The 27,998-nt window shown below is 42.1% G+C and overlaps 1 protein-coding gene across 1 annotated transcript in view; it reads left to right on the top strand.

The window, feature by feature from the left end:
* The first annotated feature begins 8,331 nt into the window (after window positions 1-8,331).
* C5 (complement C5) overlaps window positions 8,332-27,998 on the top strand; it is a 30,829-nt gene continuing 11,162 nt past the window's right edge. Inside the window, exons 1-26 of the mRNA XM_039327107.1 lie at window positions 8,332-8,888; window positions 9,993-10,185; window positions 10,269-10,437; window positions 10,709-10,779; window positions 11,821-11,912; window positions 12,661-12,743; window positions 13,204-13,294; window positions 14,337-14,442; window positions 14,633-14,759; window positions 15,327-15,442; window positions 16,035-16,235; window positions 16,735-16,938; window positions 17,341-17,550; window positions 17,671-17,820; window positions 18,192-18,321; window positions 18,685-18,747; window positions 19,811-20,014; window positions 21,018-21,102; window positions 21,734-21,810; window positions 22,465-22,604; window positions 24,602-24,832; window positions 25,592-25,652; window positions 25,901-25,990; window positions 26,574-26,786; window positions 27,450-27,525; window positions 27,779-27,938. Of these exons, the coding sequence (XP_039183041.1) occupies window positions 8,824-8,888; window positions 9,993-10,185; window positions 10,269-10,437; window positions 10,709-10,779; window positions 11,821-11,912; window positions 12,661-12,743; window positions 13,204-13,294; window positions 14,337-14,442; window positions 14,633-14,759; window positions 15,327-15,442; window positions 16,035-16,235; window positions 16,735-16,938; window positions 17,341-17,550; window positions 17,671-17,820; window positions 18,192-18,321; window positions 18,685-18,747; window positions 19,811-20,014; window positions 21,018-21,102; window positions 21,734-21,810; window positions 22,465-22,604; window positions 24,602-24,832; window positions 25,592-25,652; window positions 25,901-25,990; window positions 26,574-26,786; window positions 27,450-27,525; window positions 27,779-27,938 (3,408 nt within the window). The 5' untranslated portion in view covers window positions 8,332-8,823. The remainder of the gene's footprint in view (window positions 8,889-9,992; window positions 10,186-10,268; window positions 10,438-10,708; window positions 10,780-11,820; window positions 11,913-12,660; window positions 12,744-13,203; window positions 13,295-14,336; window positions 14,443-14,632; window positions 14,760-15,326; window positions 15,443-16,034; window positions 16,236-16,734; window positions 16,939-17,340; window positions 17,551-17,670; window positions 17,821-18,191; window positions 18,322-18,684; window positions 18,748-19,810; window positions 20,015-21,017; window positions 21,103-21,733; window positions 21,811-22,464; window positions 22,605-24,601; window positions 24,833-25,591; window positions 25,653-25,900; window positions 25,991-26,573; window positions 26,787-27,449; window positions 27,526-27,778; window positions 27,939-27,998) is intronic.

Genomic DNA, 27,998 nt, shown 5'->3' with positions numbered 1-27,998 from the left:
TCTATTAATAAAAGAATAATAAAATTCCTTTGCTGGAACCTAGCCTTCCACATGGGATAGTAACCAGTTCAGTGCACCGTGCAAACCCCCAAACACGTGTGAATTAGTCCCTAGGCAGGGAGGCTTGTGTGAATCCGACCTCTGGTCTTTCGGGTTCATGAAAAAGCTAAGAAAAAGGGACGAAAAAGAAGTGCCCTGCACCACCTTTCTTTGGCCACGAGATGGCAGTATTGCTCCATGGTTGGGAGAGGAAGGCGGAAAAGACGCGTTCCCCTTTCAAAAGAGAATAAAATAAATAAAAGTTTTAACTGATTACGCCCAGGCTGAGCATTTAAAAGAATATCAGACACTTGTGCAAAATGATCTACTTGTTGCAACCCACAAATGCCTTCATACGATTGCGTTGAATTCACCGGGAGTGAGAATCAAAACAGGCATGCGCAGACAGGAGAGGATAAAGGGGAGGAGCCAGACCCGGAAATGGGCGGGTGTAATACACATAAAAATAATGATTTTTTTTAAAAAGTCGAGGAGCTGCATCCGCGGTCGTTCTGGCTCCGCCCACTCGCTTAGACCCTCCCCTTCGCCTTGCATTCAACAGGGAATTCCTTCCCTAGTTGAATTTCTGCCTGTATGTTCACTAGCCCACTCCTTAGTTAAGGTTTGGGGGTGGGATGTGCTGTCCCAGAGCATATTTTAAAAAGTCATTGTATTATTCATAACGTTAACACATAAAGCGTTTATTTTATCAGCTGAACTTGCCAAGGACGTGAGCAGGATTCGAACTCAGAGCCACGTAAAGCAGGAGGCCCTTTGGGGAACGATATAATAACATGTCTATTAACAAAAGAATAATAAGTTTCCTTTACTGGATTGTAGCCTTCCACATAGGTTAGTAGCCAGTTCAATGCAGCGTGCAAACCCCGAAACACGTGTGAATCAGTCAACAAGGAAGGGAGGCTCGTGTGAATCCAACCTCTGGCCTTTCGGGTTTATGAAAATGCTAAAAAAAAGGAACGAAAAAGAAGTGCCCTGCAGCACTTTTCTTTGGCCACGAGATGGCAGCATTGCTCCATGGTTGGGAAAGGAAGGCGGAAAAGACGCGTTCCCCTTTCAAAAGAGAATAAAATAAAAGTTTTTACTGATTAAAAGAATATGACACATTTGTGCAAAATGACCTCTCTGTTGCAACACACAAACGCCCTGATGTGATTGCATTGAATTCAGCGGGAGATAGATTCCATTGAGAATCAAAACAGACATGCGCAGATAGGAGAGGACAAAGGGGAGGAGCCAGACCTCGAAATGGGCGGGTGTAACATAGAGACACAAAAAAGATTTTTTTAAAAAGTCGAGGAGCTCCGCCCACTCGCCGGGACCCTCCCCTTCAGCTTGCATCCAACAGGGAATTCCTTCATAGTTGAATGTCTGCCTGCGAGTTCTCTAGCCCGCTCCAGGGTCGAGGTTTTGGGGGAGTTACAGGGGGTACATAAAAAAATCATTTTATTATTCATAACGGTAACATATACAACGTTCATTTTAGGAGCTGATCCTGCCAAAGACATGAGCAGGATTCGAACTCAGAGCCACGTAAAGCAGGAGCCCGCTTGGGAGACGATATAATCAAATGTCGATTAACAAAAGAATAATAAAACTCCTTTGCTGGAGCCTAGCCTTCCACACAGAATAGTAGCCAGTTCAGTGCACCGTGCATGCCCCCCCAAACACGTGTGAATTAGTCCCTAGGCAGGGAGGCTTGTGTGAATCGACCTCCGGACTTTCGGGTTCATGAAAAAGCTAAAAAAAAGGAACGAAAAATAAAGGCAGTGCACCACTTTCCTTTGGCCACGAGATGGCAGCATAGCTCTATGGTTGGGAAAGGAAGGCCGAAAACACGCGTTCCCCTTTAAAAGGAGAATAAAATAAATAAAAGTTTTAACTCATTAGGCCCAAGCTAGGCATTTAAAAGAATATCACACACTTGTGCAAAATGATCTATTTGTTGTAACCCACAAATGCCTTGTTGCTATTATTACATTGAATTCAGCGGGAGATTCCTTTGCGCATCAAAACAGGCATGCGCAGATAGGAGAGGATAAAGGGGAGGAGCCAGACCCCGAAATTGGGTGGGGGGGTGTAACACATATAAAAAAAAATATTTTTTAAAAAAAGTCGAGGAGCTGCATCCGCGGTCGTTCTGGCTCCGCCCACTCGCTTAGACCCTCCCCTTCGCCTTGCATTCAACAGGGAATTCCTTCCCTAGTTGAATTTCTGCCTGTATGTTCACTAACCCACTCCATAGTCACGGTTCTGAGGGGGTGGGTGCTGTCCCAGGGCATACTTGAAAAAGTCGTTTTCTTATTCACAAGGTTAACACATAAAACATTTATTAATGAGCTGTTCTCGCCAAGCACGTGAGCAGGATTCGAACTCAGAGCCACATAAAACAGGAGGCCCTTTGGGGAACGATATAATAACATGTCTATTAATAAAAGAATAATAAAATTCCTTTGCTGGAACCTAGCCTTCCACACGGGATAGTAGCCAGTTCAGTGTACCGTGCAAACCCCCAAACACGTGTGAATTAGTCCCTAGGCAGGGAGGCTTGTGTGAATCCGACCTCTGGTCTTTCGGGTTCATGAAAAAGCTAAGAAAAAGGGACGAAAAAGAAGTGCCCTGCACCACCTTTCTTTGGCCACGAGATGGCAGTATTGCTCCATGGTTGGGAGAGGAAGGCGGAAAAGACGCGTTCCCCTTTCAAAAGAGAATAAAATAAATAAAAGTTTTAACTCATTACGCCCAGGCTGAGCATTTAAAAGAATATCAGACACTTGTGCAAAATGATCTACTTGTTGCAACCCACAAATGCCTTCATACGATTGCGTTGAATTCACCGGGAGTGAGAATCAAAACAGGCATGCGCAGACAGGAGAGGATAAAGGGGAGGAGCCAGACCCCGAAATGGGCGGGTGTAACACACATAAAAATAATGATTTTTTTTAAAAAGTCGAGCTGCATCCGCGGTCGTTCTGGCTCCGCCCACTCGCTTAGACCCTCCCCTTCGCCTTGCATTCAACAGGGAATTCCTTCCCTAGTTGAATTTCTGCCTGTATGTTCACTAGCCCACTCCTTAGTTAAGGTTTGGGGAGGGGGATGTGCTGTCCCAGAGCATATTTTAAAAAGTCATTGTATTATTCATAACGTTAACACATAAAGCGTTTATTTTACCAGCTGAACTTGCCAAGGACGTGAGCAGGATTCGAACTCAGAGCCACGTAAAGCAGGAGGCCCTTTGGGGAACGATATAATAACATGTCTATTAACAAAAGAATAATAAGTTTCCTTTACTGGACTGTAGCCTTCCACATAGGTTAGTAGCCAGTTCAATGCAGCGTGCAAACCCAGAAACACGTGTGAATCAGTCAACAAGGAAGGGAGGCTCGTGTGAATCCAACCTCTGGCCTTTCGGGTTTATGAAAATGCTAAAAAAAAGGAACGAAAAAGAAGTGCCCTGCAGCACTTTTCTTTGGCCACGAGATGGCAGCATTGCTCCATGGTTGGGAAAGGAAGGCGGAAAAGACGCGTTCCCCTTTCAAAAGAGAATAAAATAAAAGTTTTTACTGATTAAAAGAATATGACACATTTGTGCAAAATGACCTCTCTGTTGCAACACACAAACGCCCTGATGTGATTGCATTGAATTCAGCGGGAGATAGATTCCATTGAGAATCAAAACAGACATGCGCAGATAGGAGAGGACAAAGGGGAGGAGCCAGACTCCGAAATGGGCGGGTGTAACATAGAGACACAAAAAAGATTTTTTAAAAAAGTCGAGGAGCTCCGACCATTTGCCGGGACCCTCCCCTTCAGCTTGCATCCAACAGGGAATTCCTTCACTAGTTGAATGTCTGCCTGCGAGTTCTCTAGCCCGCTCCAGGGTCGAGGTTTTGGGGGAGTTACAGGGGGTACATAAAAAAATCATTTTATTATTCATAACGGTAACATATACAACGTTCATTTTAGGAGCTGATCCTGCCAAAGACATGAGCAGGATTCGAACTCAGAGCCACGTAAAGCAGGAGCCCGCTTGGGAGACGATATAATCAAATGTCGATTAACAAAAGAATAATAAAATTCCTTTGCTGGAGCCTAGCCTTCCGCACAGAATAGTAGCCAGTTCAGTGCACCGTGCATGCCCCCCCAAACACGTGTGAATTAGTCCCTAGGCAGGGAGGCTTGTGTGAATCCGACCTCTGGCCTTTCGGGTTCATGAAAAAGCTAAGAAAAAGGGACGAAAAAGAAGTGCCCTGCACCACGTTTCATTGGCCACGAGATGGCAGTATTGCTCCATGGTTGGGAAAGGAAGGCGGAAAAGACGCGTTCCCCTTTCAAAAGAGAATAAAATAAAAGCTTTAACTGATTAAAAGAATATGACACATTTGTGCAAAATGATATTTTATTTGTTGCAACACACAAATGCCCTGATGTGATTACATTGCACTCAGTGGGAGATAGACTCGAAATGAGAATCAAAACAAACTCAGCTTTATGGGTGTTTGCTTGCTACGTATATTCCTTTATCAAAGGTGTATTCTTGAGTGGCCCTAGAAAAAACGAGTTGTAGGAATCATAACAAGTCACTAGATTCCTGATCAGGGGTTATGTTGAATGGTGTCCGCCACATGGCAGAATTTCTTGTTTTTACACACTGGCTTGGGCTATCCACTTCACAGGGGTCTTCAAACTTGGCCGTTTGATGGCTGGTGGACTTCAATTCAGCATGGCTGAGGGATTCTTGGAGTTGAAGTCCACCAGTCATCAAAGGGCCAAGTTTGAAGACCCCTGCCACAACACAACCCCGTATATATTGAACTGCAGGGCAGGCTTGACCAAAAGGAGGCTAATTTAGGACATTCTCCCCCAATTACCCATAAAGCAACATCTAAAATCTCTCCAGGGTTGGAGAATGGCTTCTCGTTTTCCCTTCAGAAAACATGATTAGGAAAAAGGTTAATAGGCTCCCTGCCTGGGAAAAACTTTAAAATCTATCTCTAAACAAGCCTAACACACCAGATTGTATGGGTTAATGATTGCTTGAGCAAACAATCTTTTCCTGTAAAGGTTACAATATTTGCTTCAGATTTGCAAAATCTTGGTTTCTCTTTCAATGCTCAGGAGGATATTGCTCTTGATGGGCAAATAAAGCAGCATTATCTGCAGAAATTCATTTCCACATACCAGAACGCCAGGTGCGTGCTAAAAATAGGGTAAACCTCTCATTTTGGGATGTGGATTGTAACACCTCACCCCCTGCCTAAATGGACTCATCTATCAGGTTAGAATAGACTAGAGCTGGAAGGGACCTTGGAGGTCTTCTAGTCCAGCCCCCAGCTCAAGCAGGAGAACCTATATACCATTTCAGACAAATGGCTGTCCAGTCTCTTCTTAAAAACTTCCAGTCTTGGAGCCTTCATAACTTTAAAAGAGATCAAGCTGACACTGACACTACCTTGAACGTACCAGAATATTCTATTCTATTCTATTCTATTCTATTCTATTCTATTCTATTCTATTCTATTCTATTCTATTCTATTTATTCTACTCTACTCTACTCTACTCTACTCTACTCTACTCTACTCTACTCTACTCTACTCTATTCTATTCTATTCTATTCTATTCTATTCTATTCTATTCTATTCTAATAACTGTGTCTCTAACTTAAAACTGTAGTGGTTCACTTAATAACTGTGTCAAGATAGTTCGTAAAATGGGGCAAAATTCACTTAACACCTGAATTTCTATCCTAAAAAGCTTTACTGCGGTCACCCTATTGTCGCTGTGACACCAAGCAAACAATCTGTTTATTTTTCTAGCTGTACACAAAATCGTGGTTATCAAGGCAAAGAGCCACGCAGTAAACAAGCTCAAATCTACACCTGAGAAAATGACCATATCAGATTAATGAGGGTTAATGTTTTATTATAGGTCCCAAATCTGGAAGCTTTCCAATCCACGAAGAACTTTGGATACATACGCCTACAAAACTAGTCACCTCTAGTTGAGCAGCACACAAATCTAATAAATAAAGATAATAAAATAAAATAAATAAACTTGGACTTGCAAAAAAAAATAACAATGTGTTTATAGAAGTGTAATTGCACGTGATTACAAATGCTGACTTAAGAAAATGTGCAGCTTTCAGCCTTTGAATTAGCTGGGCATGAGAAGGAAAGAAAGACGGGACAATGTAATTCTGTTCATTTTCCAAAGTTGAATCATAAACCTGGAGGAAATGTGTAAACCTTGAATATTAATAATCTAATAATGTGTGGGTGTGGGTGTTTGCATATCTCTATAGATGGCTTTTACAAATTTTAGTTTTAATTGCTTATTCTTCCACTAATTTATTTTTTTTTCTTTTTTACTCCTCTTTACTCCTCCTTGTCACTCTTTAGCTTTTTCTTAGATAACAATTTAGATTCCTTTCCTGAATACTTCATACTTTTTCCATATAACAGCAATAGAGTTCTAGTGCTGGTTAAAAAAAAATTACACAGCATGCTGCAAATGGCTAAGATATTATTTTTAAATGGCTTGCAATGTTTCCAAATGTAATAAAAGGATTGTCATTGTTGCAGTCCTTAGTTTGTTTTTCTTCCCCCCCCCCTTTTAATTATGTTTGTTTTAGACTCTAAAACATCTACATTGTTTGAATTGGGCATGTAAATCTGGAAAACAAACAAAAGAATTGGATTGTGGCAATATTGAGCACCAAACAACAGCATATGTGTGTGTACGTATGTACATACTGATGCCAGCGTGATCCCTGTAGCCACACAGATGTAATTCCACCAAATTTTAATCTGCGCAGAAGGCTTCTATTGTATAGTCACAGCTCTCACCTGACTTTTCTAAACCTAGCTGTAGGAAACTCTGAATTTGTAATAATCAAGCAAAAAAGAAAACAAATCTCTATTTTTAAAAAATATTTTTCAAGAATGCAGTCTATCCAGTTGTTAGACTATATAGAATAATCTCAGTGTTGAAGTGCTGGGAAATAGTGGGGCTAGTTTATTTCCTGCTCAGATAGCGAAGATTGGAAAAAGCTGGCATTGGATTGATAAGGGATCTTTCCTTGTTCAGGATGCATCTGAACTTTGAAATTTCGCACGATCCAGTGGAATAAAACCTTAAGAAACCCTCTTTATATGTGGCCACTTGATTTAGACTCCTTGTTGCCATGTTTACTGTTCTGGAGAATAATGAGGTGTCCAAATGTCTATGGAGATTCTCAATCATGGCAGAATAGAATAGAATAGAATAGAATAGAATAGAATAGAGAATGGAATGGAATGGAATGGAATGGAATGGAATAGAATAGAATAGAATAGAATAGAATAGAATAGAATAGAATAGAGAATGGAATGGAATGGAATAGAATAGAATAGAATAGAATAGAATAGAATAGAATAGAATAGAATAGAGATGGAAGGGACCTTGGAGTTCTTCTAGTCCAGCCCCCTGCTCAAGCAGAACTTACACCATTTCAGACAAGTGACTGTCTAGTCTCTTCTTAAAAATTAGATAGGTTTGCTGTTATAGAAATGGCTCATGTATGATTACATAAAAAGTTTAAATTTTATTCAACGTTATTGGCTGTTTGAAACCGCGTGCCTGCGGACTTGCTTTAATTGAATCAACAGAGGAAACCAACAGCAAGCATTAATGTAATTAACGGAGCAAAGGCTAGCAATGCAACCTGATCTAGCCCTTGTTATTTTTATTTCTAGCAGCTATTCAAGGCAGGATATTGATTTACCGCCAACATCCGAAATGTATATTGAACAAAGATTCATTATATCTGAGCAATTCACTTAACAGGTTAGATTGCATAGCTTACCTGTATGGATCCTTTGTAGTTGAAATCATACATTAGCTTTGCTTGGGGTGTTGTTTTTCTTACTCTGACAGATAAATGGAGATGATGGCTCTAGGTTTACACTGGTTCCTGTGCCAATGTAAAGACAAATGGGATAAAAGAATGCATGGTTTAAAAAAAACAACAACCCTTCATTCAAAGAGGCAGTGGCTTTACCAGTTCAACCAAAAAGGTGGGGAGAAATGTAATTCCTATCCTTTCCTCTCCCAAAGGTGCTTTTTCAAAAGTCAACTGGACTATCTTGGATTGTGTTTTTTTTCTTTGAACACATTTCGCTTCCTATCCCAGAAGCTTCTTCAATTCTTGAGAAAGAAAAAGAAAAAGAGAGAGGGAGAGAGAGAGAGAGAGAAAGAAAGAAAGAAAACCAAGACAGTCCAGTTGCTTTTTGGAAAAAGCATTTTTGGGACAATCGTGACCCAGATGATTGAGACATGTTTTTTTTTTTTAATGCTTTAGTTAGTATCTGACAAACAGAGGCAAAAAATAAAAAGCACATTTCAAGAAATCAGTGCCGATCTTTCCAATCAAGAAGATGTTGCCTGATTCCCTAAATCTTTTTGAGTTTGAGTTACCAATTCAAGTGCTGACTTGCCTTAGCAGCAGAACTATCTATTTTATATTTGTATTTTTTTTTAAAAAAAAAAAATTTAGACACCGCCCATCTCAGTATGATTCTGCAGTTTACAACTAAGCAACTAATAATGTAATCAGTTTTCTTTTCATTTCTCTGAATTGAAAAGGGATTTTTTTTTTCTATAAGGAACTAAATATCCTCTTTGGTGATTTGATGAATGATTAACTTCTAGATCAATTTGCTCACCAATTTCATCCAGGGGAATTGGACAAGGACATTCAAAGCTTGGGTCGCCCGAGCTTATGCAGACATGATTCATCTAGGCATTTTCTTATTTTTGATGCTGTACGGATCAGGTCTGGCTCAGGACCAAACGTAAGTAATTGCTGGTTTAGCTGCAAAGGCATGTCGGAATTAAACCCAGGTTAATTGTTCGGGAGGGTTAAGAAAACAGGACTTCACCTGAGAATTAACTCGCATATTTAGAGTAGATTCCATGCCAACGTGATAAAAATCTAATTTCCATCCATCGTGCTATTACGCGAACATGGAGCTGAGTTACAGCCTCTGGTTTCTGGATTTTGAAACCTCTTGCAACCGTTTCTTAGTTCAACAAGATGTTGAGAAAAGCTTCATTTCCCCCCTGTGTCTATTTTGCAAGGCTAACAAATGGCGAAGTTTCCTCCCTAAGTTAGCCCACATCAGACTAATACTGTATATTATAGAGCGAGCTTGTTCTATTTTAGAAGCTGTTCAGAAATGCAAGGCTGAAATTGTGAGCATAGCATAGCATAGCATAGCATAGCATAGCATAGCATAGCATAGAGCTGGAAGAGACCTTGGAGGTCATCAAGTCCAACCCCCTGCTCAAGCAGGAGGCCCTAGACCATTTCAGCCAAATGACTGTCCAATCTCTTCTTAAAAACTTCCAGTGTTGGAGCATTCCCAACTTCTGGAGGCAAGTTGTTCCACTCCACTTTAGTATAAAATGACACCAATGAATGGTTTTGAGGCTATCCCCATAGATTCCTGTATAAATATGATCCAGTTATACTTGTCGGATGAACTTATAATTAATCTGAAAGTCAAGTGCAAAGCTTTAGGTGACTGATTGCATTGTGATTTCCGGAATGTTTGAACGCTAGGATCAACTTCTTTGAAAGAAAACTAGGTGCTGGGTAATAAAACCTGCTTTTATTAGGAATGGTAGCACAACTAGGGATACCCTGACACCGAGAACAGTTAACAGTGGAACAAAGGGCTTCCCTCCCAAAATTGGGGGTGCTCCATCATTGGAGGCTTTAAAAAAAAAAGAGAGAGAGAGAGACTGGACAGCTATTTGTCCAAAATGGGTATAGGACCTCCTGCTTCAGCTGGGGAGGTTAGACTAGAAGACCTCCAAGGTCCCTTCCAACTCAGCTGCAGAGATGTCTTCTGTAAGACGTAATGGACAGCAAGGGCGATGTCTTTCTATTGCAGCTATGTCATTTCAGCCCCTAAATTTATCCGCGCTGGAGCCTCTGAGCAAGTGGTAATTCAAGCCTATGGATACACCCAAGAATTCTCAGTCACCATCTCGATGAAAAGTTACCCAGATAAAAAAATGACATACGCCTTTGGTACCGTCCAGCTGACTCCAGCCAATCATTTCCAGGGCTCCGTAACTTTAACGGTACGTCGGAAAGCGTGATCCTCTTTAGCTGGTGTAGATGCTCCTGCTTGTGTTTAAAAGCTTTTCCACCCCCCCAAATCTAGGTGCAGCCAAAGGATTTAAGGACCGATGAGCCCCAGAAACGGGTGGAATCTATATATCTCGAAGCAGCTTCACCCCACTTTACGAGACAGAAGAAGATGCTGCTTACTTACGATAATGGATTTTTATTCATTCAGACCGACAAGCCTATTTACACTCCCGATCAATCAGGTAACCTGTTTTTCTTTCATCTTGCTTTGAAGGGTTAGATCCCAGTTCTGGGTTATCTTCATTTAACAAAAACCAAACCCACAAGTTGATTAAGAAGGGATTGTCTGAAATAGTATAGGGTTTCCTGCCTGAGCAAGGGGTTGGACTAGAAGACCTCCAAGGCCCCTTCCAACTCTGTTATTCTATTCTATTCTATTCTATTCTATTCTATTCTATTCTATTCTGTTGCAGCTAAATTAAAATTAAATGTCTTTCTGAATTGTCTTTACAGTGAAAGTCCGAGTCTATTCGCTGAATGAAGAACTGAGGCCGGCTCGGCGTGCAGCTGTCTTAACTTTTGTGGTTAGTCCACCCCTTACTAAATCTCAGTGTGTATTTATTTACATTTTCAGCCTAAGCCAAACAGAACAATATAGGGTTAAAAAAAGTATCTGCTTAATATCTATGGAGATTCTCAGTCATCCAGGACATGGCTGTCCCAAAAATGCTTTTTCAAGCACTTTCTTGGTTTTTCCCCTGGACTTTCCTTCTTTCTTTTTTTAAAAAAATATGTTTTATTAATTTTTTAACATAATCACCTTAATATTCAGTAGACAGTGCATTGTCTGGTTTACATTGAACAAACATTCACTAACAATTAAATTCTATAACCTATAATCCACACGATAACTTCACATGATTTCCTCTTTTCCCCATAATGTTCTCTTTTACCAACCTTAAGTTAATACAATTCTTATTGTTTTCATGGATAATAATTAAGCATAAAAGTTTTCTAATATACAAATAATAATCACAATAATATAGTATTCTATCTAGTCATTCTGATTGTCTCATCGTATGCCCTGTTTCCAGTTCTTGTTTACATTTGTTTTTCCCACAGTGTTCTCAACATTTTTACTGGTTAAGATTTTCTCAAGAATTAATTACATTTAAATATTTAAATCTATTTTTTTTTTCTCATGTAAGCCAACCCAATACTTTTACCTTTCTTAAGGAATAAATAAGACTACGAAAAAAGAGAAGAAGGACGGGAATAAGAAAAAACTGGACTTTTCTTCTTCAGTTCTGAAAGTAACTGGAAAGTCCAGTTAACTTTTGAAAAAGCTCTTTTGGGATACAAAATCTCCTTCTTATCAGTTCCTCCCGTTCAGATCACGGACCATTATTTATAGAGAAAAGAGAATCTGAGAATAAGGATAGAAGCAGACTGAAGATTATTAAATATAATTTGATGACATTTAAGGATTTGGGTGCCTATGGAATTTTTTTTAAAAAAGGTGTTCCACATCGCAACAGAAATGAATAGCGTATCCTCCCTCAATCAAAACTCCACAAAGGTCTTGTGCTATTTTTCAAAATGCTCTTTTGTCTCCCTTAATAAAGGATCCAGGTGGGGCAGAAGTGGACATCATACGAGAAGATGACGCTACAGGAATCATCTCGTTTCCTGAATTCAAAATTCCTCCGTATCCCAAGTAAATCTATTCACATTTTAAATGTCAGGAAGTAAATATCCGTTTGCAAGCGAAACGTAGAAACACGGCGGTGAAACAAATTTGTGGTGCTCTTTGAACTGGGTGGTTTTCCTGCAGCCCACAAGGTTTCTGTCGCTAAGCCGAACATCCGTTAAGTGAATTTTGCCCCAGTTCATGACCGTTGCTAAGAGAGTCACTGCAGCTGTTTGCTTGCAAAAGGTGGATCACGTGACCCCGGGAATTTTGATCAGGTGATGCTGCAAGGGTCGTAAGTGTGAAAAATGGTCATAAGTCACTTTTTTTTCAGTGCCACTATAATTTTGAACAACTTGAACAACCAACTGTTGTAAGTCGAGAATTATTAATCAGGCTCTGCCTGTTTTTGCGACGAGGCTGTAATCCACGCCTATATTAGTCTGATTTTGTAAACCTTCCCTGATGAACTAGTTCCATGCAGGGGCAAAATAACCAGCATCCACAGCCTAGTCTCACGACTGACTCGGCTGTGGATGCTGGTATGTCAACTCCTGCATCCAATTTAAGAAAAACGAGCAGAAGAAATAGGCCTTATTTAAAACCCGGGCTGCAAAGCATTCAAATGGCCACCAGATGGCAGCAAAGCATAAGATTTTGAATTCTGGCTCTTTTTTTTTTTTTTTTGGAACAGAGAAGTAAGAGATACACTGCAAAAAAAAAAAGACTATTTAAACATCTACAATTATTTAACTTATCTTTTTTATTATTTTAGGTTCGGTATTTGGACCATTATAGCCAAATATGATAAAGAATTCACAACCTCTGCCGTAGCAAAATTTCAAGTCAAAGAATATGGTAATCACGAAGATTTTACTGGGCTATTACATGGCTACACATATTCATGCCGTGATTAGCATTATTAGATATTTTATCTCACTTTTTTCATATATACAACACAAGGTGGTGGACATGCCTAATGTTTCTGCCTTCTATTTTCCCCATAACTATCCTGCGAGTTGGGTCAGGCAGAGAAAGAGGCTGTGATGAAGAAATTTGATTGTTGGGGGCAGTTTTAGAGAAAACACTTGAGGGGAAATAATATGAATTTCAGCTGATGTTGCTTGGAAGCAATAGAAGCTAATTTCCTCCTGCAAGATGCCAATTTTGCACCATTTTAAGCTAATGAGAAGCATTTTCCGCCATACATATTTCTTAGGGCCCAGCAGATAAACAGATATCTTCTGTAGAAAATGTTTTTTTAATATATTTGTCATCGAACTGTTAGGAAGCAACTGTCGTTTCTTTCACATTTCAGCCATGCCAAGATTTTCTGTCGAAATTATTCCAGAAAACAGCTTTATTAGCTCCCAGTATTTTGAACGCTTCAAGATTACTATCCAAGCTCGGTAAGGCCAGATCATCAATTTTATGAGTTTAGTTTTTAGTTTACTTTAATTTTTATTTTATTTTAGTTATTTTGTTTAGTTTAGTTTATCTATGCTAGTTGAAACCCAAGAATGGTGTTTCACAGATTGAAGAAGGCAAACATTCGAAAGAAGATGGAGTGGATTAGAAGATCATGAAGAATAGAATAGAATCTGAGATGGAGAGAATAGAATAGAATAAAATAGAAGAGAAGAGAATAGAAGACAAGAGAAGAGAAGAGAATATGAAATGGAGAGAACAGAACAGAAAATGAATAGAATAGAATATGGAATAGAATAGAATAGAATTAGAATAGAATAGAATAGAATATGGAATAGAATAGAATAGGGAATAGAATATGGAAAGGAATATGGAATGTAATAGAATAGAATATGGAATTGAATAGAATAGAATAGAATATAGAAGATGATAGAAGATAGAAGACAGAAAATAGAATAGAATAATATCTTTATTGTCACTTTAAATGTACATTAAAACATTAAAATTAGATTTCATTGCATACAGCTCTCAAAGGATAACCACCTCCAATATACACTGCATAAACATGACAATATAATAATAGTAGTAGTAGTAGTAGTAGTAGTAGTAGTAGCAGTAGTAGTAATTATACCCACATAATCATGCGTGTAATTAAGGAAGCAAGCTAGAAATTGGGAGACGGTGAGTTCTATTCCTATTCCTATTCCTCCTATTCCTATTCCTTTAGGGCCAGTCACCTTCTCAGAGCCCTAAGAAGGAGGTAATGGCAAACGGTTTCTAAAATCTTGCCAAGAAAACCGCAGGAGCTTGTCCAAGCAGTTGGCAGGAGTCAACATTAACCCAAAATGTCCCCCCCCCAAAAAAACAATATTAATTGCAATCAACTGTCCACTGCCCTGGCCTTGATGCTTCCTCTCTAGCTGAGATCAAAGAAGCCATCATTTACCCGTAGTTTCTCACGACCCAAACGGGGTTTCCTCATGGACTGATGGGTTGTGTTGCTCTTGGTCTCTTCTCCTCCAGGTATTTTTACAAGAAGAAACTGAGCGAAGCAGAAGTTTATGTCCGCTTTGGAATCGTTCAAGGAGCCAGAAAGACCATGTTGCCCAAATCGTTGCGTCTCATTAACGTAAGCCTAGAGTGAGAACAAACCCCCCAAGGCTCTTCATCTCTGTTCTAGATTCAGGGTTCTAGGTTTATCTTGGTGCAAGGGGCTGAGGTTGAGATGCCTGCTTTGAATGTCAAGAGTCACGAGACCACATTTGGAAGTGGGAATTTAGCTCTAGGGTCTAATTTCTTGCCTTGTGACTAATCTTTAGATGGAGGATGGCGTCGCAATGCTTTATTTTAACAGCAAAGAGGCTCTCCGTGAAATGGGGTACAGCGACCTTTCAGAGGTGGATGGGGCCACCCTCTATCTCGCAGCCTCTGTGCTGGAAACTGGAGGTAATTCCATCTGTCTGTCTGTCTGTCTGTCTCTCTCTTTCTCTCTCCCCCTTCCTTCCTTCCTTCCTTCCTTCCTTCCTTCCTTCCTTCCTTCCTTCCTTCCTTCCTTCCTCTATTCCATATATCCATACATCCACCATCTCTCTCTCTCTCTCTCTCTCTCATCTGTCTGTCTGTCTATCTATCTGTCTGTCTATATCTATCTATCTATCTATCTATCTATATCTATCTATCTATCTATCTATCTATCTATCTATCTATCTATCTATCTATCTATCATGTCTGTCTATCTATTATCTATCTCTCTATCTCTCTATATCTCTATCTATCTATCTATCTATCATGTCTGTCTGTCTGTCTGTCTGTCTATCTATCTATCTATCTATCTATCTATCTATCTATCTATCTATCTATCTATCTATCTATCTATCTATCTATCTATCTATCACCCATCTCACAATTCAGGCGACTCTGAGCAGCTATAATTCTATATCAAAGCGGGAAGATGAAGAACTCAATGCAGGAAGTCCTCTTTCATTGAAAACATCAAATCCTTTCTTTTGGCAGATGGCCACAGCGAGGACGGTGAGCTAACCACGGTGAAGTACGCCTTGTCTCCTTACAAGTTGGATCTGATTGCCACGCCTCTTTTTATGAAACCCGGGCTTCCTTATTTTATTAAGGTTAGCGAGACCTGATGTGGAAGAAGCTTCTTGGATGAGAAGCGAAAGGCCCTCAAAGAAAAACAAGTCCAGTTGCCTCTTGAAAAAGCACCATGATCTGGAGCAGTGGTCTTCAAACTTGGCCCTTTCATGACTTGTGGACTTCAACTCCCAGAATTCCTCAGCCAGGCATGCTGCTGACTGAGGAATTCTGGGAGTTGGAGTCCACAAGTCATGAAAGGGCCAAGTTTGAAGACCCCTTATCTGGAAGGCTGAGATGCTCCACAGACATTCCTGCTCTCTCTGCTTTTTTACCTTTGGTTATTCTCTCTTTTGGGAAAGGAAAGATCTCTGAAACCAGAACCCAATGAGACACGTGTGGTCTATATTTGGGATATAAAAATATTCCATGAAATAATTGAAGATCGTCCATTTGGAAATTGACCCAACCTGACCTAACAACTTTAGCTATTACACTTGTGAGTCTTTCTTACCGCCCACACCTTTGTACCTTGCTGGAGGTCAGATAGCCGGGCTTAATAAGGAAATGGTTTCTGTTATTATGATTCGTGGATTAAGATGAGATAATAATTGGCAGTTTTTGCATAAACAGGCACGGGTGAGGGATATGCTGGACATATCAGTTGGCAACGTTCCCGTGCTCCTCACGGCTACCGCCTTGAACGACCAAATGGAAGAGACCAAATTAATTCAAGAAGGCTCCGAGTTCGGGTCTGGCGTAACCAGTTCCACAGATGGGACCACTATCTTTACAGTTACCATTCCTTCCGACGCCAAAGTGCTGGAGTTCAAAGTGAGTGAAATATTTCCTTATTCTGATCGGAAGGGGTCAACCCCAAATGCCTCTGGAAGTTTTTAAGTGTTGCTCTCAAACTTGCAAAGTATAAGCCAAGGTCAGACAAATTACCAGCAGGCATACAACAGCAAAAATCACATTAACTGTTCAAAAGCACGCCAAATGCAAACTTTTACCTTTCCGTAAAACGTTGTTTGTATCACTGAAAGCTTTGTCGTTGTGTGTTTTTTTCTTTTAAGGCAAAAGATGTTAATGTAGGAGTTGTTTTTTTTCTAAACTAAAACCTCAGTATTCAGATTAAATTGCCCCGTTGGCACTTTGCGATACAGAAGTGGGTTTTGGGGTTGCAGTTTGGGCACTCGGTCTCTCAAAGGGTCGCCTTCACTGCTATAGGGCCTCTTGCTTGAGCAAGGGGTTGGACTAGAAGACCTCTGAGGTCCTTCCAGCTCAGTTATTCTGCATCCCTGAGGTCTGTTGTCTTTTGGTTTTTGCCTAGATAACAACAGCAGATCCTTCTTTATCAGACGAGAACCAGGCCAGAGAAACCTACGAAGCAAAATCCTACATTTCTCTCAACGGAAACTATCTCTATATTGACTGGGCATCAGACCACAGAGTCTTACATGTCGGAGAGAGCTTTCAGATCAAAGTACACCCAGCAAGCCATTATATCGATAAAATACTACACTACAGCTACCTGGTACGTTTTGCAAACCTATTTTTAGCTTTCCCTAAAAGGGACAAATGGAAAAAACAACAACAAAAAACTGAAATGCATACCTGTTCTAGCTTATGTCCTCGACTTACAACAGAACGGTGGCAATTGTTTACAGTTGTAAAAACGGGGCACAGTTCATTTAAATGTCTCACTTAGCCACAGCACTTTGGGACTCCATTGTGGCAATAAGTCAAGGACTATCGGGCTAATTCCATTCCCTTGCTGGTTGACCCCAATCCACAATCCCACCCCACATTGGATGTTCTTTAGGCCAACAAAATAATCAACATTAATTGTCTTCTGTGCTTACAATCCTTCCCCCCCCCCATTAGGTTATCCGAGCTTCTATTCTCGAATGTCATTGTTTTCCCTTTTTTTTTTTAGATCTTATCCAGAGGGAAAATAATCAGTTACGGGACTCAGGAGAAGATCGAAGGCCTGTCTTATCAAGGCCTGAACCTCCAAATCACTGAAGAAATGGTCCCTTCAGCCCGTCTTCTGGTCTACTACATCGTTACGGGGGAAGGAACCGCAGAATTAGTAGCCGATTCAGTCTGGCTAAACGTGCAGAAAAAATGCGGCAACAACCTCGAGGTCAGTAGAACCTCATCTTTGGATACTTGTGTTCCACCAACTGTGGTCAAACTCTGGACTCTCCCGCAGCCCTCTTGAACGTCTTTTTCCATGTCCTATTTGGGGTTTTCGTCCTTGCAGGTCCGCATCCTGAAGAACGAGAGAGTTTACCGACCCAGAGAAAGCGTGTCGCTTTCCATGACCTCCGAGTCTCACTCTCTAGTAGCCCTCTCAGCCCTGGACAAAGCCATTTACGGAGTGACGGGATCCAAGCAGAAACCTATGGAAAAAGTTACGTCAGGTCGAAAGGAAAACCTTTGGCTTTCTTGATGCCTGTTCAGACGTCCAATTGACCTGGGTTGTGTTGGAGACATCCCCACCACACCGTATAGCAAATAAATTAATATAAAAATAGGTCTTCTTTCCAACGTTGCTGAAATAATGGCCCATCTCTTACGACGTAGGGAGAAAGCGAGAACACACAGTCCATCTTGCGATGGGGAAGCCTAAGGATCGACAACACCACCCAGGCTTCCTTTTGTTCACTTTAGCGTGCTGTGCCCCTGCAGGCACGCCTTTCCCGTTTCTGTCACGAATTATTTTGACCGACGCGGGCACGAGAAAACGGAAGGGATGAAATCTCTCCGTCTTCTCCTTCGCAGGCTCTCCTGAAACTGGAGAAGAGTGACCTGGGCTGTGGTGCTGGAGGAGGGGAGAACAACGTGGATGTGTTCCGCATGGCTGGTCTTACTTTTCTCACCAATGCCAATGCTGACGACCCCAGAGAAAAAGGTGCGGAAATGTTTCCTTTTAACCATAATATAACTGTCCATAAACCTTCAGTCCTAAATGCAAAAGGGTGGCATCTGATTACCAAATTACTTCCTTCTGCTTCTCTGTCTGCTTCTGCTTCTTCTTCTCCTTCTCCTTCTCCTTCTCGTCCTCATCATCTATCTTCTCCTTCTCCTTCTTGTCCTCCTTATCTATCTTCTCCTTCTCCTCCTCTTCCTTGTCTATCTCCTTCTCCTCGTCTATTTCCTTCTCCTCCTCTTCCAGCACTGATGCTGTCACCTAGTTGTACCCTGTGTATACTTCTGGGGAAACATTGCTGCTTCTTATTGGCACTGATCTCTTTTCTTCCATTGGCTTCCACAGATGAAACTTGCACGGCCATCATCAGAAGTGCCCGCTCCCTCAAAGAGGACATCGAAAAACTAGGTATGCTGTCAGCCCCAATATGTGGGCTCTTTGATGCTCTTTGAGCTTGGGGGTTCTCTTGCAGATGTTTCATTACCAAACTGCACTGGTGATGTTATCTCGTTGGGTAATGAAACATCTGCAAGGAAATTACCAAGCACAGAGAGTACCAAGGACCCCAAAGTTGTTGTTGTTGTTGTTGTCGTCATTGTCGTCCTCCTCCTCCTCCTCTTCCTCCTCCTCAACCCAACTCCCTTCTAGCACTGATGATGTTACCTAGTTTGGAAAATGAAATGTTTGCAAAGAAACCAGCAAGTTCGGAGGGCACCAAGAACCCCACATCCTCCTCCTCCTCCTCTTCCACTTCCTCTTCTTCTTCTTCTTCTTCTTCTTCTTCTTCTTCTTCTTCTTCTTCTTCTTCTTCTTCTTCTTCTTCTTCTTCTTCTTCTTCTTCTTCTTCTTCTTCTTCTTCTTCTTCCTCCTCCTCCTCCTCCTCCTCCTCCTCCCCTCCCTTCTAACACTGATGGTGTTACTTGGTTTGGTAATGAAACTTCTGCAAGACACCCACCACACTCAGAAAGACCAAGGACCCCACAGCTCAACCCTAAGTTTCAAATAACCCTCTTCTATCAAAGCTAAATATTTTGCTCAATCCGCCACATGGCTGCCCTGTTTTGCACATGCTCTGTTTGGCAGTGGCCATGTTTGTGTGTGAAAATGTCTGCCCCTCTCCCCATAAACAATCCTTGATTCAGGCTGCAAAAACAAGGCAGTTTTGATTTCCCTTGTCTCCTCTAAGCCTTCCGCTGCCAAGATAGCTAGCTTTGGCTAGATCTAGCCTTAGTACTGATCAAACTCCTGGGAAGATAATTTGTGCATCACGCCTTTATCATTTCTTCAAGGCAATAGGGCCGTTATATCCTTTCTGCTACTTGCTCATCTCAGCTGTGACCCAGAGCTGTTTGTTCTTTTCCTGGTCATTTCTTGGAAAGATTTTTCCCCACTGTCTTATCCAATTCAGCCAAAACATCCTGAAGGGCTCTAAGCAACAGTTTGTCTCCCCCCTCCCTTTCCATCTTTTCAGTTGCCCAGTTTCAAAATCAGCAAATTCAAAAGTGCTGTCGGAGTGGAGCGGAGCCTTATCCCTTCCCGCAGACGTGTCAACAGAGAATCAAGCGTATTATTAAGGGTGGTCCTAGGTGCATCTACGCCTTCCGGCTTTGCTGCGAATTTGCTTTTAAGAGGCGCCTGAATGACACACACAAGCACCTACTCCTGGGGAGAAACGGTATGTATACCCCTAGCAAAGTTACAAAGCAAATAGCCTGTGTGGGAAGTCAGCCCCCCCCCCCAGAAGGAAATATTAAAGAGGCAGAAAAGTATATTTCCTCAAAGGATCTTAAAGAGACAGAAAAGTATGCCCAGTTTTCTTAATAGCCCCAAGTCCCCCTCCCCCGAGCAGAAACCAGCTCCGTAGAAATGCAGATGTAAACCATTCAGGAAGGTTTATGCTAGAAAATTAAGAAGACAAAGATACCTAAAATCTACACGCCCCACCCAAACTCTAAGACAGGACATAATAGGATTAATCCACAGATGCCAAAAAGGCACACACAGACTCAGGTCGAAGTTCATGCCACAGGAACAACTCCAAACAAAAGGCTCCAGAGGGTATCAAAACCCACTCCCTACATGTGCTCACTCTCTCTTTTCTTCCAGAGCCGTCTTTCTGTCTGGCTCTCCTCTCCAATAAACTGCAACCTTCTTTCTAAAGCAGTCGCCATGTTTGTTTATTCCCGGCTTGGACTGAACCGCAATGAAGTCTTTTCGTTCAACGCCTGTTTCAAAAGATTCGTTAGTTGATAATGTAGGATACAATGAAGATACAAAAGTAAATAGCGGAAAAGACAGGGAAGGGAAAAGGGAGTAGAGAAGTGAGGTAGGGGAGTAAAAAAGGAAGCAAAAGGCATTGACTCGGACTTCCTTTGGTGCGGTAGAACATCAACTTCACACCTCAACTTTTTACTGATACAAAATGATATAAACAAACCATTTCAAGAACATCAAGTCTACCCTAATCGGTAAAAACCCCCAAAATCAAAATGTCATTTTTTTCAAAGTCTAGAAGCGCTTCTAGCAAATCTACAAGGCGATAGCTATAGCGCTTGGACTTATATATCACTTTACACTGCTTTACTGCCCTCTCTAAGCAGTTTCTTTCTTTTCCTCCTCCTCCTCCTCCTCCTCCTCCTCCTCCTCCTCCTCCTCCTCCTCTTTTTTTTCCTTTTCAGCCTTTAATGCTCTATTGGATGTGGCTCCAGAAATCCGAAGTTTTTTCCCCGAAAGCTGGCTTTGGGAAGTCCATCCAGTTCAAAGGTATGAGATTGTATGATATTGGCTCTTTACAGGTGACTCAATAATAATAATAATAATAATAATAATAATAAAGATAATAATAATAATAAAGTTGGAAGGGACCTTGGAGGTCATCTAGTCCAACCCCCTGCTCAGGCAGGAAACCCTATATCATTTCGGACAAATGGCTGTCCAGTCTCTTCTTAAAAACTTCCAGTGTTGGAGCATTCACCACTTCTGGAGGCAGGTGGTTCCACTGGTTAATTGTTCTCACTGTCAGGAAGTTTCTCCTTAGTTCTAGGTTGCTTCTCTCCTTGATTAATTTCCATCTGTTGCTTCTTGTCCTGCCTTCTGGTGTTTTGGAGAATAGCTTGACTCCCTCTTCTTTGGGGCAACCCCTGAGATACTGGAAGGCTGCTATCATGTCCCCCCTCGTCCTTCTCTTCATTAAACTAGACAGACCCAATTCCAGCAACTGTTCCTTATATGTTTCAGCCTCCAGTCCCCTGATCCTTTTTGTTGCTCTTCTCTGCACTCTTTCTGGAGTCTCAACATCTTTTTTACATCTGAGTTTTTCCCCCAGCCCTACGATTCTATGATTCTATCTGTGCGAAAACTAGTAAATCAGCTCTGGTTTTTATACCAAATGCAGGTCCAAGATTCTACAAGTCACCCTGCCTGATTCTCTAACTACCTGGGAAATACAAGGTGTCAGCATTTCGGATAAAGGTATGCAAAATAAGGGATTTATACCATTTTTTAAAGAGAGCAAGGATCACATTATGCAATCACTCCTAGCCAGGTTAGTTTTTTTACCACCCCAACTTTCCTTCCTATCATAACAATCCAGGTCTTACAGGCAGTCCTCAATTTATAGCCATCATGGAGCCTGCCCATCACACTGATAAGTCACGAGAGTCGCAAAGCGGATCCCTGTGTGACTGATCCAATGATACGACCTTTTTTTTTGTGGCGATGGTCAAATGAACACCGTGCGACTGATCCGACGTTATGACCTTTTTTTTTTTGTTGTGGTGGTTGTAAACTGAACACATCAATTGTTAAACGAACCCATTCTTCACCTGGAAAAAATATTATTGAACATCGGAAGCAGATGGTAGTTTTGGGCCATTTTTGACACGGGATGCTACCAACAGTCGTAAATGCCGGCTAATTGGCAAGCCCTCAAACTGTGGCTGTGTAACCCCCAGGAGGGGGCAAAACTCTGGAAACTTGCTATATGTGCCTCCTAATTTTGAACAGTCACCAAGTGGCTGGTTGTAAACGGAGAACTACCTGTGTTTAGATTAAGATTTCCTTCCTTTTGGCTTGGGAGCCAAAAGAAGATTATTTATTGCCTCTTCTTTCATCTGGCACCCGTAGGTATTTGTGTGGCTGACACCCTGGAAGTGGAAGTCGTTAAAGAGGTCTTTGTTAACGTCCATATTCCATACTCTGTTGTCCGAGGAGAGCAAATAGAATTAAAAGCCACCATTTACAATTACAGACCGTCAAGGGCTAAGGTAAGTGAGCAGTTAAAAAAAAATTTTTTTTAAAAAAAATGAACAGTCGCTCCTTATTTGCAGGGACAAACTTTTAATCTTCACACTGGACTCTGATTGTCAAAGGCTAAAACTATGCATGGAACTTTATTTACATACCATTTGGGTGCTGCCTGATTTGTCAGAGAGATGGGGGGGGGGAAGAGCCCTCGGATGGAGACCTAAGTTGTTTTTGTAAAATTTAGGTGCACTTGGCCTACTATGGTTTACAAAGACGGAAGCAGAGCATAGATAGAGAGGCAAACAATACGTTCTTTCGTTGCAACAACACCACCAGCGGTTCTCAGGACAATTCTAGCCGGCCCCTCTAATTAAGACCCGGCTTTTGGCTTTTGAACTCTTGATAAGAACAAAACAGGGCAGTATCCTACTATCTGGACTTACCTTGAGTGTCAAAAGCATTTCATCTGCCAAAGAACTTCTTGTTTTACTCCCTGCTTGATGGAATGCCATGTAAACTGGATCTCCTTGATAAGCTAAGGGTAGTCACTTATCCTTGAATATCACAAGGAGCATGGCAAAGGATATCTAGGCTATGAAAAAGTTGCTTATTAATTTTTTTTTGGGGGGGGGGCTGGTTATTAAAGTCTAAAATCTCATCTCAAACGAATATTTTTATGTAATTTGCAGCAGTCCTATTCTGTTTTGGATGAAAAAGCTGCAAAGTACTCCCTTTGACAATAGTTTAAATACCAAAACGATACTTGTCTTTTTGCTGATCTTCAATAGTCTAAAAACTGTCTAAGCACCACAGTAGAGGGTTCATTATCTTTAACTTATGTCACTGTTTCTCAACCTCAGCAACTTGAAGCTATGTGGACTTCAACTCCCAGAAGTTGTCGTCGTCTCCTCCTCCTCCTCCTCCTCCTCCTCCTCCTCCTCCTCCTCCTCCTTCTCCTCCTCCTCCTCCTCTTCCTTCCTCATTCTTTGCTTCTCCTCCTCTTCCTTCTCTTCCTCCTCCTCCTCTTCCTTCCTCATTCTTTGCCTTCTTCTCCTTCTTCTTCTCTTCCTCCTCCTCCTTCCTCATTCTTTCCTTCTTCTTCTTCTCCTCCTCCTTCTCCTCTTCCTCTTTCTCCTTCTTCTTCTCTTCCTCATTCTCCTTCCTCATTCTTTCCTCCTCCTCCTCCTCCTCCTCCTCCTCCTCCTCCTTCTTCTTCTTCTTCTCCTCCTCCTCCTCCTCCTCCTCCTCCTTCTCCTCTTCCTTCCTCATTCTTTCCTTCTCCTCCTCCTCCTCCTCCTCCTCCTCCTCCTCCTCCTTTCTCATTCTTTGCCTTCTTCTCCTTCTCTTCCTCCTCCTCCTTCCTCATTCTTTCCTTCTCCTCCTCCTCCTCCTCCTCCTTCTCTTCTTCTTTCTCCCCCTCCTTCCTCCTTCTTTACTTCTTCTTCTCCTTCTCTTCCTCCTCCTCCTTCATTCTTTCCTTCTCCTCCTCTTCCTCCTCCCTCTCCTCCCCCTCCTCCTCCCCTTTCTCCTTCCCCTCCCCCTCCCCCTCCTCCCCCTTCTCTCGACTCCCAGAATTCCCCAGCCAGTGCACGTTGACTGGGGAATTCTGGGAGCTGAAATCCACAAGCCTCAAAGTTGCCAAGTTTGGAGAGCCCCGTTTTAAAGCAATGCAACTAAAAGAAGAGGGAACACCCTGCTACATCATGGGGCCTGATTTAGCATTACCAATGAAGGAGAATTTTTGTAGCTCAGGGATGAAGGGTGGGGTCCTGGATACTCTCTGAGCCTGGTGGTTTTCTTGCAGACGTTTCATGACCCAACTAGGTAACATCATCAGTACTAGAAGGGAGTGGGACTTGCAGGGAAGGAGGAGGAGGAGAACTGTGGGGTCCTTGGAAAATGTCTGCAAGAAAACAAGCTAGCTCAGGGGGCACCAAGGAGCCATTTAGCCTTCTTTCTATTGGCGCGTTTGCTCCTGGCTGGACACTTCTCTAATTCCTCGCGGTGACCCTTTCAGTATTGTCTGAAGCTCAGCGTGCAAAAAGGGATCTGCCTCTTTGGTGCTGCTAACACCCTGACGGACAGCTCTCAAGTCCACACCTGCTCTCACCTGAAAGATATCCAGAGCTCGTCGATGGTGGTGGAGTCATTTAAAGTTCTTCCTCTTGAGTTAGGCCTTCTCAGCGTCAACCTCACGCTTCACAGTGATGCGGGAAATGAAATGCTCGTGAAGACCTTAAGAGTTGTGGTAAGGAGGGTGGAAGGGAGGATTTTTTTCCCATGAGTCTCCTTCAATTCTTTATTGGCCAAGTGTGATTGGACACTCCAGGAATTTGTCTCCAGCGCATAAGCTCTTGCTGTACATGCCGATGACAAAGTAATACAATGATAAGATACCAGTAGAAGAAGCTAGCGGGAAAGATGTGAAGGATAATAGTAACAGACTTTGGAAAGAGTGCAGAAAAGAGCAACAAGGATGGCTGGTGGGGCTGAAGGCTAACACATACGAAGAACCGTTGCTAGAATTGGGTATGGCTAGTCTAGTGAAAAGAAGGACATAGCGGCGACATGATAGCAGTCTTCCCATATTTGAGGGGCTGCCACAAAGAAGAGGGGGGTCAACCTATTCTTCTAAAGCACAAGAAGGATGGATGGAAACTGAACAAAGAGAGAAGCAACCTAGAACTAAGGAGAAACTTCCTGAGAATAAGAACAATTAACCAGTGGAACCACCTGTCTCCAGAAGCGGTGAATGCTCCAACACTGGAAGTTTTTAAGAAGAGACTGGACAGCCATTTGTCTGAAATGGTATAGGGTTAGGGTCAGATTTAGGGATCCTGGTTGACTCAGCCTTGCCTCCTTCCGAGGTCCGTAAAATGAGGACCCAGATTGCTGGGGGGGGGAGCAACAAGCTGACTCTGTAAACCGCTTAGAGAGGGCTGTAAAGCAGTGTGAAGCGGTATATAAGTCTAAGGGCTATTGCTGTTGACCAGTTCTTTGGTTTTAGCCCGAAGGCATTCGAAAGGAGAGTTATGACGGTGGCACGCTGGATCCCCAAGGGGTTTATGGTAGGTCAGTTCAATTTATTATAGAAAAAAAAGAGAGAGACATTTCTCTTTGCTGCGTTTTTTTCGGGCGCAAAAGAGTTTGGAGAACGTTGCGTTCTTCACCCCCAATTCAACCATTTCAGCTGCCTTTTACCCCCACGGAAGGGGGAAAGGATTGGAGGGTTAATTTATTTTGGTAACTTATTCGCGCGACGCAGTTTGAAGCCCACAATGCACTCACTGGCTTTGGTGTGGATTGCTCATGGCAGGTACGGTCGTGAGACAGAAAGAATTTGCCCACAAGGTGCCGCGCTACATCGTCCCCAAGACGCAACTGGAAAAAACTCTCAGTATAAAAGGTAAAAGGGAAGGAGAGAAGGAAGGTGTGCTGGTTTCCATTTGCTTGTGGGACTGTTTCCCCCCCCCCTTCTCGATTTTGAACTGAATCGCTGAATTTTTCAGCGGTGGGGGGGAGGAAGGAAGGATTGGGAGGAAGACAGGAGGGGAGGAAGAAAGGGAGGGAGGAAGAAAGGGAGGGAGGAAGGGAGGGAGAAAAGGAATGGAGGGAGAAAAGGAAGGATTGGGAGGGAGGGAGCAAGGAAGGGAGGAAGAAAAAGGAAGGGAGGGAGGGAGAAAAGGAAGGAAGGATTGGGAGAGAGGGAGGGAGGGAGGGAGGGAGGAAAAGAGAGCCCAATGCAGCTGGAGTGAAAGACTTCAGCTGCTTCTTCACCCAAATGGTTTTTCCCACCAGGGTCCTTCACTGACTCAACATTTCCACCTGCAATTGGGGTGGGCAGCCTTAGCCACTGAACGGACCAATCCATCAATAATTCCGCATCTGTAAAAAAGCATCTCTTGTGGTTTCCCTTTCCTCGCCTTTACCCCTCCTCTCCTTTCCGTATCCCCTTCCTTGCGTCCTGGCTTGATTTCCCACTTTCCCAGGCAACTTGCTGGGGGATGTGATCCAGGCTGCCGTGAAGCCCGAGGCGCTGAAGTTACTCACCAACCTCCCCCAAGGCAGCGCAGAAACAGAACTGATGAACATTGTCCCGGTGTTTTATGTGTATGATTACCTGGAAAGGTCCAAGTCCTGGGACATCTTTGGGTCAGACAGAACCAGCGCAGAAATTACCATGTTAAGGAAGATGAAGAGAGGTAAGGTAGCATCTTTGGAGCTGTGAACTGGGTTGCCATCTGTCAGAAATGGTACAGGGTCTCCTGCTTGGGGGGGTGGGTGGGTGGACTAGATGACCTACAAGGTCCCTTGCAATTCTGTTATTCCATTCCATTCCATTCCATTCTGCATTCTATTCTATTCTATTCTATTCTATTCTATTCTATTCTATTCTATTCTACTCCACTCTACTCCACTCTACTCTACTCTATTCTACTCTCTCCATTTCATATTCTATTCTATTCTATTCTATTCTATTCTATTCTATTCTATTCTATTCTATTCTATTCTATTCTATTCTATTCTATTCTATCCTGCCAGTGTTATAGATAGAATTGTCTGTTCGGACGCTCACAAATCTTCTATCAAAGGATGAAACTTTGCATTAAGGCTTGCTAGATTTTTGACTGATAGACAACAGAATTCCACATGTCTTGACGTAATATAGCATTTTTAGTAAATATAGAGGGGAAAGTTTATAATGACTTGTCGATTTGTTATGCAAGGGTGGACATTTTATGTTCAGTGTTAATGGTAATAATAATGCCTCTATAAGCTATAAAGGGAAGTCACCAAGCTCTTTGCCTTTTAAGATATGAAGAATGGAGAAGAAGTGGTTTTTTAAAATTTATTTTATTTCTCAGGAATCATCAGCATCCTGTCTTTTCAAACACAAGATTACTCTTACAGTATGTGGAAGGATGGCGAAGCCAGCACCTGGTAAGTAAAAGGTGTCTTCAGAGGCAGCTATTTCCAGAATGGACCTGATTATATCACACAAAACAGGGAAGACATCCAGAAAATAAATACAATCCTGTTAAATCTGCCTCTCTCTCTCTCTCTCTCTCTCTCTCTGTGTGTGTGTGTGTGTGCAATTTCGACTTCCTTTCTTTCCTGTTTGTTCTTGGATGTCTTGAAAGCTCTCTCCAAACCTGAGGGAGAAACTCAAATTTTTATCTTTTGTTACCGGCAGGATTACAGCATTTATCCTAAAAGTTTTTGGACAAGTTCGGCGATATATGCCTGATCAATTTGGCACGGCGTGTCAGTCTCTGACTTGGTTGATTGACATCTGTCAAATGGACGACGGATCTTTCAGGGAAGTTTCAGATTACAAGCCAATAGCCCTTCAGGTATGGAAGTGGACCACGGGTAAGAATGAAACCCAACTCAGATTTATCGATCGGTTCGCT

This window comes from Crotalus tigris, unplaced genomic scaffold (assembly GCF_016545835.1).
Source record: "Crotalus tigris isolate CLP2741 ecotype Arizona unplaced genomic scaffold, ASM1654583v1 scf7180000024350.909852, whole genome shotgun sequence".
Lineage (NCBI taxonomy): Eukaryota > Metazoa > Chordata > Lepidosauria > Squamata > Viperidae > Crotalus > Crotalus tigris.
The sequence above is the reverse complement of the archived record's forward strand: the minus strand, read 5'-3'. Positions and strand labels throughout refer to the sequence as shown.